The sequence below is a fragment of the Hippopotamus amphibius genome, chromosome 2 (genome assembly GCF_030028045.1).
Source record: "Hippopotamus amphibius kiboko isolate mHipAmp2 chromosome 2, mHipAmp2.hap2, whole genome shotgun sequence".
NCBI lineage: Eukaryota > Metazoa > Chordata > Mammalia > Artiodactyla > Hippopotamidae > Hippopotamus > Hippopotamus amphibius.
In genome coordinates, this window is record NC_080187.1 from 197,942,903 (window position 1) to 197,959,389 (window position 16,487).

Sequence of the window (16,487 nt, forward strand, 5' to 3'; positions counted from 1 at the left end):
CTTTTGACTTATTGTGAGCATGTCTTCTTCTCTCTCCTGAGAATGTGTTTCATTTTCCTGTTTTTTTTTTTTTTTTATAGATTATATAGGTTTGGATTATATCTTAGACATTATAAATGTTAAGTTGTGGAGACTGTGGATTCTGTACTTTCTCTTTGGTGAGAATTTTTTTTTAATCATATAATTAATTATCTTATTTGGACAAGAACCACAAGCTCTATTTCTTGGGCAGCAACCCTGATCTCTGTTCAGAGCTTTTGTCTTCAGATCAGCTGTTTTGAACATGTGTGATTCAGGGTCAGCAAGAAATGTCAGTAGACATAGTTTGGGAATCTCCTCTCCAGTTCTTTCCTTTCCAGAATCCCCACCATTATCATGTTTTCTTCAGATTAAGTCTCTTGATTTCCCAGGCCATGAATATTACAAATTTTCCATATTCTGATGCCACGTGGCCTTAGACTAATTCATAAAATTGGAGACTCACTCACTGCAACATCCCACCTCTAAACATGGACTCTCCACTAGACTTTACCTGCTCTGTTCACTCTCCACTGCCTTTAACTTGCTGCTTTCGTAATATTTCAGGGTTTATGGTTGTTATCTGCTCAAGGATTCATCTGTTAGAATTTTACTGATTCCCAGAAACAGAACTCAATAATCTATCTTATAACTACCACTCTGAGTTATACCTTTCCCTAAGTTCACAAACTCTGCAATTCAGACATCAAGGAGTTTAGTAAACCACCCACTGGAAACATTATTCTACCTCATGTAACAGTTTACTAATAATATTACTCAATTTTTCATCTAACCAAAGTTTAGAAAAAAATTAATTAATAAATACAAAGTTTTAAAATTACAACACAACTTGTTATACTTACCTAGCTCCCAAGATATCCTTTTTGGCAAGGCCTATTCCAGCTATAACTTTTACCCTCACAATTCGGGAATTTTCCTAAAAGACAAAAATTTATATTTTATTTTCATGTAATTTATAACTTATTTAAGATACATATCTTTATATATATATATAAAATAAGGTAACAGGATATTAAAATTAACTGGAAGAATCTTTTTCAGGAATTAATTTGATTAAAAGCTATATAAAGGGGGACTCCACTGGTGGCACAGCGGTTAAGAATCTATCTGCCAATGCAGGGGACACAGGTTTGATCCCTGGTCTGGGAAGATCCCGCATGCTGCAGAGCAACTAAGCCCGTGCACCACAACTACTGAGGCTCTGCTCTAGAGCCCACAAGCCACAACTACTGAAGCCCGTGTGCCTAGAGCCCGTGCTCTGCAACAAGAGAAGCCACCACACTGAGAAGCCCAAGCATTGCAATGAAGAGTATCCCCCTACTCGCCACAACTAGAGAAAGCCCACAAGCAGCAATGAAGACACAACGCAGCCAATAAATAAATAAATACATACATAAATTTTTTTAAAAAGCTATATAAAGGAAAATAAAAACTATACTGTTATTTGAACTGACTTGATTATCTACAAAGAAAAGCCAGATGAACGAATAGAAAAGACATGGTGTGTACACGTACACACACACACACACACACACACACACACACACACACACACACACACAATGGAATACTACTCAGCCATAAAAAAGAATGAAACGTTTGCCATTTGCAGCAACATGGACGGACTTGCAGGGCATTACGCTAAGTGAATGCTAAGTGAAATAAGTCATATAGAGAAAGACAAATACTATATGACATCACTTATATGTGTGGAATCTAAAAAAATACAACAAACTACTGAATAAAACAAAAAAAAAGTGGACTCAGATATAGGGAACAAACTAATGGTTACCAGTGGGGAGAGGCAGGGAGGGGCAACACAGGAGTTGGGGGAATGTGAGGCACAAACTATGAGGTGTAAGATAGGCTCAAGGAGGTATTGTACACCACAGGGAATATAGCCAATATTCTGTAATAACTGTAAGTGGAAAGTAGCCCTTTAAAACTGTTTAAAAAATTTAAGAAAAAATAAAATTATTCCATCAGTAAGTAATAGGTCATATTCCTTTCTGAGGAGAGATCTGGGTGGGAGAAAATATATCTATCATAGGGTATTTATTTCAATCTTCTTCCATTTCTAAATACTTAGAACCATCCTCATTCCTGGAGGTTTCACTGAATAAATATGATTACAAAAATACTCTATTAGCTCCAAAACTCAGATGACAAACTCAGCTAACACAAAAATCCTTTACTAGAGATGCTAGATATTTTATAACTTTCCTTTATCACCAAATATAATTAAATACACAGCTGATCTTGCAAGTAAGAAGTCCTCAAGTATCAGAAATAAAGATAGAATTGAAAGTCAGAGAGGAAAACATAAACTGAAATTTCAGTTTTCTGCAGGGATTGATTTCCAAAAATCTGAAGCGATTTACAGAACTACTTTTTTTCCCTGTAAGGTCACTGAACAATTGAGCCAATTAAAATATTCTATTGGCCCTACAGTTGAATTCTCCTATACCTGTTGACTGGGAAGTGGCTATACTTTATTACTCACCAAGACTGATTCTGAAAATCAAAAATTTTTCCTGTGATGACAATTAATAAGTACAATTTTTTTCAAGTGGTAAAGTATAAACAAAGGTGCCCTCAGCAAATAAGGTTATTTGATAATCTTATCTTTTCTAAATGCAGACAAGTGTTTATGATTTGTACATGACCTTAATTGAGGAAAGAAATTATCATATCCTTCTAAAACAGTTAATCCGTATTTGTGGAGCTCCTGATTTAAAAATCATCCATGTTAGACTCTACTAAAACTATGCCCCAGAAGTCTCCTGGAGGAAAATGTAGCAAGCATTAATGAAAAACAATTTCAGGGGATGATAAATTACAGTCACAGACACATTTAACTTTTAAACTTTATCCTTGCATTTTCCACCACAAAAATAACAACTACTTACTTTAGATGCTGTGGTTAAGTGATGTAAAGCTACATTGATTTAAGATTCTTTCAGAAAATTAAATAAGAGATGCCACTTATTTTCATATTTGCTATTCATTTAACTTCATTTTATAAATTTATGCTAGAAAATTGTCCAAACTGGTCTCCTTAATCACATCTATAAGCAGAGATCACATCTCACATCATCTTTGAAAATGAAGAAGAACATACATGTCACAACTAGAGACCAAACTCTTCAGTAACCTTAGAATCATTAACACTAAAAGTATTATTAACAGAATTCTGGATAGTACTCAAATGAGTAAAACAGAAACAAAAATGAAACATCTTTTCCTTAATCAAAACATTATCCTCAAGCAGATCAGGGCTCTTCACTAAAGCTGCACTCTTCCCCTTCCACTCAGAAGAAAGCTTTATTGACTTTTGAAAACAAAAGGGAAAGGTTGCAAATTGCAGGCAAAGATGTGTGGCTTTTCTTAATGATGGGGAGAAACAAAATGGTAATGTGTTATCCACGCAGGCAGCTTCACTAATTAAAAACAGCTTTCCAAGAGCTGAGATTTTTCTCTGCAATTCATGAAAACAGCTATTAACTACTCCTTAACTTTCCATCAACACCCCCAAAAAACAAGAATAAGAAATGCAGAGCTTTAAGTCTTTCCATCTCTCAGAGGTCTTGGAGAATTTTTGTTACTCTCTTCCTCCTTCTCCCGTCCTTCTGTTGCCCACCCCCACCAGTTTACTTTCTGAAAAAGATGTATCCTGTGTTTACTTGAGTTTTTATACAAGCTGGATTCTCTTTGGCCAGGATATTCTTCCCCATCCTCCACTCTCACTGTTAAAGTCCTGTATCATCTGAGAGGATTCTTTGGAGATCGTTAAAAATGTAATTATTAATATTATTTAATGACAGAAAATAATTATAATGTTAATTGGAAAGATCAGGTTGCGGAATGCTATTCTGTGATAACTCTGTAAAAACATAGATGCAGATGGATAAAGATTAGAAAGAAATATGCAACAATGAAAATAGCTACTAAAATAATAAGATGATGAAGGTTTTACATGTTATAAATTAAAAACCTTTTTTCTTAAAAAATTCCCATCCTAAGGGAGTCCAACTCGAGGATGGAAGATGCCTTAGAGGACTGGGGCGGGGAAGGTGGGGGGAACTCGAGGGGGGGGAGTCAAGGAAGGGAGGGAATACGGGGATATGTGTATAAAAACAGATGATTGAACTTGGTGTACCCCCCCAAAAATAATTAATAAATAAATAAAATTTAAAAAAAAATTCCCATCCTTTCTTCAAAGTACAAATGCCATCTTTTCTAAAAGCCGTGACATGAATTTACCTTCTCTATGTTAGAGATTCAATTATGTAGCATCTACCACATACTATCTTGTATTTGAGGCAATAAACTGTGTTTCTCAACTATTAAAATTGTGAAATTTTGAAGCCCAAGAAACTTATCTTTTTGTTATCTTTGTATCCTCTATAGAACCCAGCAAAATACTTGGCACACAGTAGGGGCCAATAAATTCTTGATTAACAACAAACCTTTCTGAAGTAGCTGAAAGTAGGAATAAAGTACCAAATTAAAAGCAAGGGGAAGTTTGCACAAACAGTGAGCTCCCGGGCCCCTTCTCTTCTTGGGTCGAAGAACACTTGCTGCCTGACCTATATCCACCAAATAAAGGACTGGAAGACCTCTCTGAGGAAACTGAGCGGAGCAGGAGGTAAACACTGTATGTGAGAATCCCACGATGAAAGGGTAGGTTCAGATAACTGTATTGTGAAATGCTCTAGTCAACAGTAGTTACTCACTCACATAGAGGATGTATGTCAGCACATGAAGGAATAAATTAGGAAAGAGGAAGGCAAGAGATGAAGGAAACAGTGGATGCAACACAGAATTCTCACAATGCTGGCAAACGGAACCCTGCAAATAATGGCTATACAACAGGTGCAGTGTGCAAGCAGTTCATATGGAATGCTACACAGCTAGAGGCTGTCTCCAGCAAGAACTCAGAAAAGGGAATGGAGAGCATTTGTTGTGTGTGTGTGTGTGTGTGTGTGTGTGTGTGTGTGTGTGTGAACACTGAGTAGTTTTAAAGCTTTCAGACTGCACTTTAATTTGTGACAGCTGTGTAGAAAATGAAAGCAAACAAAAAATGTACAATAAATAATTATAAACATGGTACAATGGTTCAGGTGTGAATAATACTGTATTTACATAGTACAATAATATACATACTGAATATTTATGTAACAAAAAGTGCTATGGTGGGAAGGAGGGATTTCCTTCTCAGGTTTTCGGTTGTTTTTTTTTAAGCAACAAGTGCTATATAACTTATGATGACCATATTTTCCAAATCAAATATTGGAACCTGTGGATTGATGGTAGTTTTCTTTCTCTGGTGTGTAAATTTACTTGAAACATTTTATGAAAATATAAATACTAGATTGTGGGAAGACATTCGGGAACCTTTCTGAAACCTTGAAAATGTTGAAGTATGTGGCCCGAGCGATGGGATTCAGACTGTCCTGCTTGAGCAGTGGAGGAACTGAGGGTGCGGGGCGTGGAGACTAATATCACCCTGTTTGGCCCTGAAGGATGGCTGGTTAGCCAAAGACGGGTAAGATTTCTCAGAGGAGGAACAACCTAAGACAGCCACAGCCGCAGAGGGGCCAACAGGGGTGGTGCATAGAGCCTTCCTTATATCACCCTGTTTGGCCCTGGAGGATGACTGGTTAGCCAGAGACGGGTAAGATTCCTCAAGGGAGGAACAACCTAAGACAGGCACAGTCGCAGAGGGGCCAACACGGGTGGGGCACAGACCCCCAATATCTGAGAGAGGTCTCCTGCCCCCAGGGCTGTTTTGCTCTCCACGCCCAGCTCAAATCCACACCTGCTCAACTCGGACCCAGGAAGTAAACAAAGATAATTGCCTCAGTCATGTAAGGCCCTTGATTTGTTTATGAGTGTAACCTGAGAATGTTAGCCCAGGAACTCAATAAAAGCAACCTGGGATGAGTCAGCAGGGCTCTTGATCCAAGAGGTCTTGAGCCCCCCGTCCCACTTTTCTCTTCAGTCTGTGTCTGTGTCTTCTTCAAGCTTGTGGCACCCGTCACTCACCTCCAGTCGCCGAGCTGGTCTCGGCGCTAGATCATCTTTATTGAAAACTAAATTAAATCAGGACTGTTCCAGTAAGAGTGGAACATATATATGATTGCTATATTTGCTGTGCATGATTAAAATTCCCCAGGAGTTTTTGGATGTAATAACCATGATAAACTATAACACTCAGAATTCTTAGATTTAGGAGAGAGTAGAGATTCTCAAAGTGTATTCCCTGCACTAGTAGTATGAGCATTACATGGGAATTTTTCAGAAACTCAAATTTTCAGAACCTATTGACTCAGACACTCCTGTGGTGGGGCCAGTAGTCTGTTTTAACAAACTCTGCAGGTGACTGTGAAGGACGCTAAAGTTTAGAATCACAGGTAAAGAGCATGAGGATAAGAAAGGGTGCTGTAGTTAATGCAGTTGCAAGAGTATTCTTCTTTTAAAAATTGTAACTTTTTTATTCAATCAGTACTATATAATTTGCCAAAAAAGAAGCTCATCTTACCTTACATCTTAACACTACTTTTAAATATGATAGCATTGTATATATGGTTATTTATACATAAAACATGTTTGGAAGGAAACATATCAAGTTGATATCCTATATTTGTGGAAAACATAATTTCCACAAAAAAGATCTGTAGATGAATGTTCATAATTGCCAGAACCTGGAAACAATTGAAGAGTCCACCAAAGGCAGAATGGATAAACATCTGATAAATCCATACAATGGAATACTACTCAGCAATAAAAAGAGTGAGCTACTGATACAAAACAACCACATGATTACTTTGAAAAACATTACATTAAATGAAAGAAGCCAGACATAAAAAAGTACATACTGTATGATTTCATTTCTATGAAGTTCCAGAACAGGCAAAACTAATTCATGGCAATAAAAAGTTGCCTGAGCGAAGGTGGGAAGCTGAGTGGAGGAAGACTCAAGGAAACATTCTGGAGTGATGAAAATGCTCTGTATCTGAATTGGGTTGTTGACTACCCATGCTGTTGAAAATCACTGTACATCAAATTGTATATTAAGATCTGTGCATTTCACTATCTGTAAATCGTACTCCTTCCCCCTGCCCTCTAGAAAAAAGAAAGTTAAATAAAGACATTTTCAGCCAAAAACAAAAACCAAGGAAGTTCATTAGCAGGAAACATTCACTGAAAGAAATTCTCGAGAATGAACTTCAGGCAGAAAAAAAGTTATCCCAGATGCAAGTCAGAGGTGCAGGAAGAAATGAAGAAACAACAAGCAAAGAAAATGTTAAATACATGAGGAAAAAAGTTATGAAAAGACAACAGCAATGTTGATGATGATGATGATGTGTGTCAGCTTATGCAGGCGTTTAGTGAGTTTCTGTTCCACTTGGGATCCAATACAAAATCCTTAATAAATGGCTTTCAGACCCTATCTGACCAGGTTCTGCTCTCCTCTCCTTTCCAGATTCACCTCCTGATACCATCCCTCTTTCTCCAACACTCTAGTCTTCTTTACGTTCCTCTCCATTTCATCTTCTGCACATGCAGTTCTATTTACCTAGAAGGCTTTTTTCCTCCCCTGTCTAGCTAACTCCTATCCATCCCTAGCTTACTTCCTCAGCTTTTCCTCATACTCTCTCCCCTCCTGCATACAAGATTCTGTTTTTTTCCTGTTATATACTTTTATCTTACACTACTTTTCCTTCACACCATTTATAAAACATTGATCTGTGATTATATATTTAATAGCCCTTTCTCCCTCTAGGCTATAAATTCAGTAAAGTCTGTTGTCCATCATTATAACCTCACAGCCTGACTCAAGTGCCTTACATATAGCAAGTGTTCAACAAATATTTGTCAAGCAAATACAGAATTCAAGTACTTCATAGGTCCACCTAAAAGCTATTAAAAAAAAAAAAAGACAGAAGATATGGAAGAACAGAGGAACAGTTATAAGTTAATTTTGCACGTGTTCCATTCATCTTCTTCCTGAGAAAGAATCTCTGCTGATAAATTCTTTCATTTGAGCAACTATTTGCAGTACGACAGAGTAAAGCCCATGTCTTTGGTACAAAAGAGTTTTGGGTTTTAATCCCAGGTCTGCCTCCTATTGAGATTAAGTCCTTGAGCAAATCACAATCTCAGATTTTTTATCTGTAAAATGGGGAGAGCAATACCCAGTTTTGAAGGACTGCTGTGACAATTACAGCCAAAGTACTGAGAACACATAACCTGGAGCCCAGAATACAGCAAGCATCCAGTTAAAGGCAGCTATGATTATATTTCAATTGACTCTTTTATCTTGAAGGAAGATATTTTCATTAAAGCATCTACCTGCACTGACACGAACGTTCATTCACATTACTCGCTGCATCACCCCAACACGCCTCCCATGAGGGAAGCCAGACATTTGGGTCAGGGCAGGAGGTTATGCTGGGCTACAGACATATTTATTCCACAAAAGTCTTATCAAAACCTTTTCCCATTTGTTTGTGCTGTGTCTTTTTCCTGGCATTTATCTGCAGACCTCTTAACCTTTCCATTCATTTTTCCTCTTAAAACTTTGACAGTATTGAGACAGGAACCAGACTAAATAGAAGCTTCAAGAAGGAAGAGGTCAGTAACATCGATTCAGTAGAACAGTGGGTTTAGCAATTCGAATCAGCAATCTTACATGTCTCCAGGTGCTGCAGAATATTCTTAATACCAGATATAGCCCGGAAATAGGCAAATTAGCTGACTTAAATATCCTGCTCTAACATGTCAAAAACTTATGCCAGATGACCTGTGGTAGGGCCAGAATTACAACCTAGTCAAATTCCATTTTTTATATCCCTGCTCACCGTAAGTGATATATTTAAAAGGTGCCTCCAGGATTCTATTCCTATGTGACATATGAATTGCTAACCGTTAACTGTTAAAAAAGATTGTAGTCCCTTCTCCTCTTCTCTTCCTGGTGCAGAGGAGTCAACGGCAGGCCTTAGGCAGAGTATGGGGGGAGTAGGGAGTTTCATGGAGCTGCATGGTCAGCATGCCCACCAGGATGGGGCACTGAGGGGCAGAGGGAGGTGCCATACAGAGAGCTTCAGAAGCACGCCCACTGGCATGGGACTCAGAGGAGAGGAGAAGTGTTGCATAGACATACACAGCAGTACTCCTGCTGGCACCCAGGGATGCAGGGAGCTGAAAGCGGGGTGCAGGAGTAGCAGACAGAGGAGGTACCTCATGATTGGGAAATGAGTTACATCAAAAACATAAGAAAATGGATGGAGCAAATACATAAATGTAATGAGGATAATGAAACTCAGAATTTTCATTCTCAGAGGAGGTACTCATGACTAGAAAGAACCCTGAAGTACAATATTAGATTTGAATTGCAGATGTTTATATGAATTAATGATTTTTAAATATATGACTATAGAGTGATACAGAAGCAGATATAGATTTATGTGTTTACCTATATATGTGTGTGTGTATGGCTAAAGAGCAATGAATTCAGGAGCAAGGAGCACACTGAGCACCCAGATTGTGGCTTCTAAAAACCATTTTCTACTAAATGTAACCAGTGTTTCTAGGAGAAATGGCTGATCCCAGACAGTGCTGGGCCAGGCAAAATACAAGAGAAGCCTGGAACGTCTTCTGCCAAAAAACTAATAAAGAGTTCAAAGAATGATGGGGACTTGTCACAAGAACATAGGAACCTCCCTGAGGGCTTCCACTGGCCAAACTGAGATATTTGAGTCATAAAATATTTAAGGACAGAAATTAATTCCAACCCACTGAATAAAGTAGGGTTCTACAAGCCCATGCTGATACAAATAAATAAATGGATAAACAAATGGCCAGGAAAGGGAAGGCTCTTCTTACACAGAAAGCCAATTAATAAAAATGGAAATAAAAAATAGTAGCATTTGTTTCAGGTGGAAGTCATCGATGGATAGTAAAACTAGTGGATGGAGACCTGATGAATGCGGGAATAGGATACTAGCATAACCTCTGAATATGTTCCCACAAAATACCAATCAATTATAAAGGGAAAAATGGTGACATTAACAAGAAGAAACCTTACAGACACCAAAATTACCAAGTGATCAAGGTTATCATCCACAGTGATGCGATAAGCCAAAAATCATGTACCCCCTGATACGATACACTGAGAAGAGCACAGTATTCTCTCTGTGATTCCTGCCTCAAGAGCATGGCTTTGACGTGATCATGAGCAAACAGTAAACAGATCCAGGTTGAGGAACATCAACATGTTATACAACCTGTACTCCTTACAACTGTTAAGGATAACAAAGACTGAGGAACTGATACAAAGTACATGCAACATGCACTCCTAGATGGGATCCTAAACTGTGAAGGGAGAGAAATTATTAGAACACCAGTAAAGATTGAATGGGATCTGTGGATTGGATGGTAGTAACAATGTTGATTTCCTGGCTTAGAGGGTTGGATGGCTGTTATGCAGGAAAGCAGTCTTGTTTTAGGAAAATACACACTAGAGTGTTTAGTGGTGATGGGGAACAGTGTCTGCAGGTTGCCCTCAAATGGTCCCAAAAAAGACTAATGAGGTTGGCAAAAACAAAAAACAAAAAAAAAAACGGTTATAGAACAATTGTGGTGAAATATTAACAGTTGGAGAATGTGCTTTAGGAGGATTTGGAGTTCTCCGTACTATACTTCCAACTTCTCTGTTGGTTTAACATAATTAAAAAGCAAATTATTAAAAATAAACTATATCTACTTCTTTGTTCCCATGGAAACCCATGAAAATTACTTTAGAATGATGCTGGAAAAAAGCAATAATGGCAAAAACAACACATGAAAGATTGGGTTAGATACTAAGGCAGTTACTGCACACACTGTGCTTTTTTTTTTCCCCCTTTTTAAAATATTTATTTTTTATTTTGGCCATGCTCAGTCTCAGCTGCAGTATACAGGACCTTCATTGCAACATAGTTGCAGCATGCATGTGGGATCTAGTTTCCCCACCAGGGATTGAACCCAGGGCCCGCTGCATTGGGACTACGGAATCTTACCCACACGCCAGCAGGGAAGTCCTGCTGCTGCTTCTTTGTGTGCAGTGAATGTAGGTTTGGGAACTTTGTTCTCAGGCTCAGTACAATGCCAGGGCAGGCAGGGTCTGCTTCCGCTCGGCGTTAGTGGGTCTAGAAGTGGCAGAACATGCACTTCTTAGTTACCCTGTTGGGTATGCACTGTCATAGCTGTCGGCATCACAAGCATCCATTCTTCTGTATGGGCAAACTCTACTCCCAAACTGGCAATGGAGACTCAACACTTTCCTCTTTATGTCCTTCCTTCTTTTCTTCATTTCAGTCAGGTTTCAGTTGTCAGAAACAGATATTACTCCAGATGTTTTAAGAAGAAAGATGCTCACAGAGGGAATTAGGTGCTTCCAAAATTTCATTAGAAGAGCTGGAGAGGCAGGCTGCAGGCTGTGCCTTCAGAGGACCCCCAAACACCTCAAAACTAGCCTACCCAGGAAGCTGCTACATGCACCTGAGTCAGAAAGGTAGGTAACCAGGAGCCACCACCAGATCTGTTGACTTTAGGAACATACCAAATCTAGACATCAGGAAGCTGCCACCACTGCTATTTCTGTAACTTCCCATCAATACCCACAAAACAGATACCAAAACACTTCTGCAGAAAATTGCAGGGTCTACGTGAATATCCTTGTCAGCAGAAAAAGCCAAAGAAACAAGAAGTTAGGCCCCACTTCATTTCCACCTTCCCCATCTCAAGCAGGTGCACCCACTGGGAAGCCTATTTCACAACCTTTTTCCAGAATGCTAAGTGCAAGAGAGTCTGGAAAACATGGTGTTTAGCTTTCCAGCCTCTGTGCAACAGGGAAGGCCACTGAAATGAAGGGGGAAGGGATGCTGAATGTCAGGCCCCATGTCCTCCTCACCACAGCGGAGTGGGAGTTATCCTCGACTGTTAATCCCAAGAGGCTGTCAGAGCAAATTTGGTATAAATTATAGTATACTACTTTCTTAGTTTGTCATGCTTTAATGGCAAAATTCTGTACATGGAGCCAGGACCATCTCTTACTCAAAGACACTTACATGTGGAAGAAGAGCTAAAACTCACCAAGAAATGAGAGAGAAGTACAATGACCTAAATTTCGGCATACTTCAATACCAATATGCTCATATAGTGTGACTCAGTGGCTCTTCAGCATATACTAGTTAAATTACAATTCCCTCACTATCTTGTACCCCATCTCTATTCATTTTCCTCTGTTTCAAATTTAAAATAAAAACCAACTCTTTCTGCTGTCATAGGAAACCTATCTTACTTTTAATCAACAGCAGACGGAGGCCTATTCCCAGACTAGTCTGTGAGTTTTAGAAAATGACATAGCTGCAATGTTTTTCTTCCAAAAAAAGGAAAGGGGGGGGGGGTGCTTTTCTAAGCCCTCTTTTACTTTTGTGATGGACCAGAAAATAAAAGGCAAGTGATAGTGATGAGATGGCAACCTCTACCAGAAAACAAGTCATTTTTGTCTTTCCCCCCAGACTATGAGCTTCTCACAAAACAGGCAGACACTGTTTTTTCTGTGTACCTGGTGCCTAGCATACTGCATAATACAGAACAGACAAAGTCTGTCGAATGAACAGCCCAAACTGCAATGGAAGAAGTGGAAGATGACACTTCATCATGTCTCTTATCTTCATATCTCACTCTCCTCCTCAATGTGGAAAAAGTGAACAGAGGGAGTACGAAGAAAATTTGAGCCATGAGACTGACAACTGGGACCCACACCATGTGAATAGAGTGAAACTGCCCAGAAGTACAAATCCTTCAGCCAGTTCTGGAAAATCTCGTTTCAGAGGGTGGAGTTTCTGGCCCTCAGTCCCAGTTGCTTACTGACCACCCAGCAACCAGCATGATTCAATTTATCTCAGCTGGGCAGAGGAGTAATGTGAGAAGCAGATAACTGAAAACATAGATCTGTACAGAGAGAGAGAGAGAACAGACTGTGAATGACACCTCTGGCAAGATGCTATGATCAGTTGGCTCTGCTGGAAGAAGCTGAGATGAGAAATCTGGAAGAGCAGAGCCTACCTCTGAGTAGTAACAACAGGGAAAGAAAGTCCAAGGCCAGCCTGATTGGGTTCGATGCCAGTTTGAGATTATCTGCATCGAACAACTTATTGTAGCAAGCAGGGAGACAGGACTGATAAGAAGAAAGCTATCATACGTTGAACACTGCATTGTTTTCCTCAGATCTGTTCTATAGAACAATAATGGAACATTAGCTAGAATACTATCTTCAGCCATAACATACTGACTGCCGTTCCTGAAGGACTGCTAAGTTGCCACCATTTGTCCACCACCACTTTGGTGGTTCTCCTCTGATAGCAATAACTAAGAAATTAAATTCTAATTGCATCACATAATCATTCTCAAAACACTGTGAGATAACTTGCTCGCATCAACAAGTTGCCCACTGTTGATAAACCAAGAACTGTCAAGAGAAATGTAAGACACTTTGTAAATGACGTTTGATGATACCAAGTTACTGAGAAGGCACTATTACAACACTGTTAGAAAAATCTAAGCAATCAATCTAAATTAGGCTGAAGGATTTACAGTTAATTGGGTCTACTCCTGATAACAGGTACATGTGACAGCTTAGTCAATCAACAAGAATGCTTAAATTTTTTCCCGACTTAACTAGTCATTGTTAGATAGTCTTTTCATTTCCCTCCCATTCCCGTCTTTGAGACAATCACCAATAACACAGGGAAGCCACATCTCATTTAAAATGGAACTCCTCTTTACAAACGGCCTTATTTTTAACAAGCGTAAGGAATAACCAGCATAAGTCACTTAGCTGAGGAGAGAGAATTCTCAAACCCCAGAATTCTGAGTGAACAGCTGTGGGGAGTTCTTTTAAATATTTATACTTTTGGCTTAATTTTTAAAATATCATTGAAGACCAGTGTGAAACACAGCATGAACTTTCCTCACTTGACACTTGTTGCTAAATAAGAAGAAAAAAGAAATCGACCTGCCTGCTTTCCCATCACGGTCTCCTGTCAGGGGGTTTAAAAGGATTTCAGATGAGACAGAAAAAACCCAAACAGCTAAAGACGCTCCTCTTGAAAGTCTCCAGGTCAACGTGCACAAAGTGAAGCCCAACGGGGCCTCTCTGCCCGAGCGGGCTCACCAGCAGCCGGGATGCTAAGCGCCAGGGAAGTTCGCCCCACCCCCCCGGAGCCCACGCACTCTCGGCGGGGGGTGGCAGGAAGGGGTGGGCGGGGGGCTGCGCGTGCCCCCGCGCACTCACGCCGCCGGCTGCCTCGCCCCCCTCCTCATCACTTCCTGAAGGAAAATGACGAGGAAGGGGGCGGTTCCAGGGCAGAGAGGGGTGTCGGGTCTACAGGCTCGCGAAGAAAACGCGGCCCCCTAACGCAACACTCCCCCCCCCGCCCCCACCAGCCTGCGCGCGCCGGGCAGCCCCCGGGGTCCCCGCGGCGCCTGGCGCGCTCCCGGGGCTCGCGCGCAGGGAGGAGGGCGCGGACAGCCGAGCCCCCGGCCGCCGTCGCCGCCGCCGCCTCCCGTCCGGCTGATGGGCAGCGCGATGGGAAGCCCGCCCCGCGGCCCCGCGGCCCCCGCACCTCATCCTCCGGGAGCCCGAACACCTCCACGGCGCACGTTGCCATTTCCGAAAGGTTCCGGCACACCGGACGCGCGCGCCCCCACCCCGAGAGTGGGCGCCGTAGTGAGGAGGAGGAGGAGGACGGGGAGGAGGCGGGAGGCGTGGGAGGAAGAGGGGGCGGGGCGCCCCCGCCGCACAGCGCCCCCGGCGGCCGGCCGGCGCCAGGGGCACGAGGGAGCGGCGCGGGCGGGGAGGGCCGGTCGGGCCTCGGCGGCGGCGCGCGCGGGGAGGCTCCCGGCGCGGAGACCGCGCGAGGTGGGAGCGCGCGCGCGGCGGGGGCGCGCCTGCCGCCCGCACGCCGGGAGGACGGGGGCGGCCCCGGCCGCCTCGGGGAGCCAGGCCGCTCCGGGGCGTCGCGCCGAGCCGGCCCCGGCTCCCGGAGGACGTCCGCCCTTCCCCGGGGAAACACGGCTGCGGCTCCTCGGCAACGAGTCTCGCTGAGACCCGCCCCAGGGCTCGGCCTCTGACCAGCCGCCTGGGATCAGGAGAGCTTCATGGTAGCCTCTCCACAGGCTAAAAGTCAGACCGCTTTTTGGTCGGTTCAGGCTGCAGACTGCAGTAGAAGCTGGACCTTGGGACGCCCTGCAATGCCTGGCCTGAGCACGGCAGCAAATGGGCAGGCTTGTCGGGATCGCATCAGTCTTGGGCTCAGGATCTGAAGTTCTCTCCCTGTGATTTGTGAACGCTGTACCAATTAATGTTTCCTGTCATACGGCCTGTCCACCTTTAAAGCCTACCGATAACGTCCAGCCTTCAGGCTTAACCCTCTAAATCTGCTTAGCTAAGTAAGCCTTGATCTGCAGCACCGCTGGAAAGTAGCGAAGAAGGGGGGAAATAAACTAGGACCTCCTGTGCTATGGAATAATCATGCTTATTTTATAGTCATGTCTGCTGGGGTTTATAGTTCCACAGTCAACAGGAAGACCCGCACCAGATAAACTACCCAAAAAGAGAAGGGAAAATGACAAGCACTGATTGTCTAAGCCAGAATTAATATCTTGTCCTTTTCCTACAGTTGCAGAAATTTGCAGAATTCTAGAATCTCAAGATCTAATTTAAATTTTCCTTAAGGAATACAGAATAAACAATTTAAAGTGAAGAAAGGGGAATAAGACTATACCTATATTATTGGTTTGTTATATAAGATTTTGTTGTACTTTAATTGGTAAGTCCATTTAATTCGTATGATGTATCAAAATTCGATTAATACATCATCCAAGTTTTATCTGTATTAGGGGGAAAGAAGTGACAGGTAAACATGAATGTAAAATTCCAGAATGGTCAGGAATTGTTGGCTTAACTAGATTTAAAAAGCTATCATACTGTATAACAAAGGGAGATCAGCTTGATGATGGGTGATGCCTTAGAGGGCCGGGACGGGGAGGGTGGGGGGGGAGTCGCTGGAGGGAGGGAATATGGGGATATGTGTATAAATACAGCTGATTGACTTTGGTGTACCTCAAAAACTGGTACAAGAGTGTAAAGCTATTATATTCCAATAAAGAGCTAAAAAAAAAAGCTATCATAGTATTAATTTTTTTCTTTTATAAACTGTCATATACTTGTGTTTTTTAGTAGGTTGGGAGTAAAATAATCTGAAAATATTCAATATGCCCTTTCATTTTGGAAATAATACTTTTCCCTAACCTCTTTCTGATACACATTTTAAGTAGGACATTCGTGTGGTTTCAGGACATGGTTTCAAACTGATATAGAAATGGCTTCCATC

The 16,487-nt window shown here is 41.5% G+C and overlaps 1 protein-coding gene across 3 annotated transcripts in view; it reads right to left on the minus strand.

The window, feature by feature from the left end:
* The window catches only part of NEDD4 (NEDD4 E3 ubiquitin protein ligase), a 124,452-nt gene extending 109,476 nt beyond the window's left edge, over positions 1–14,976 (minus strand). The window contains exons 1-2 of one of the 3 annotated variants that reach the window (XM_057722394.1): positions 14,718–14,976; positions 882–955 (exon numbers count right to left, since the gene is read on the minus strand). In XM_057722394.1, coding sequence (XP_057578377.1) covers positions 882–955; positions 14,718–14,762 — 119 coding nt within the window. In that variant the 5' untranslated portion in view covers positions 14,763–14,976. Of the gene's footprint in view, positions 1–881; positions 956–11,105; positions 11,128–14,717 lie in introns of those variants that run through there. The other 2 variants (XM_057722399.1, XM_057722395.1) reach the window with 2 other exon arrangements.
* Positions 14,977–16,487: the final 1,511 nt, after the last annotated feature.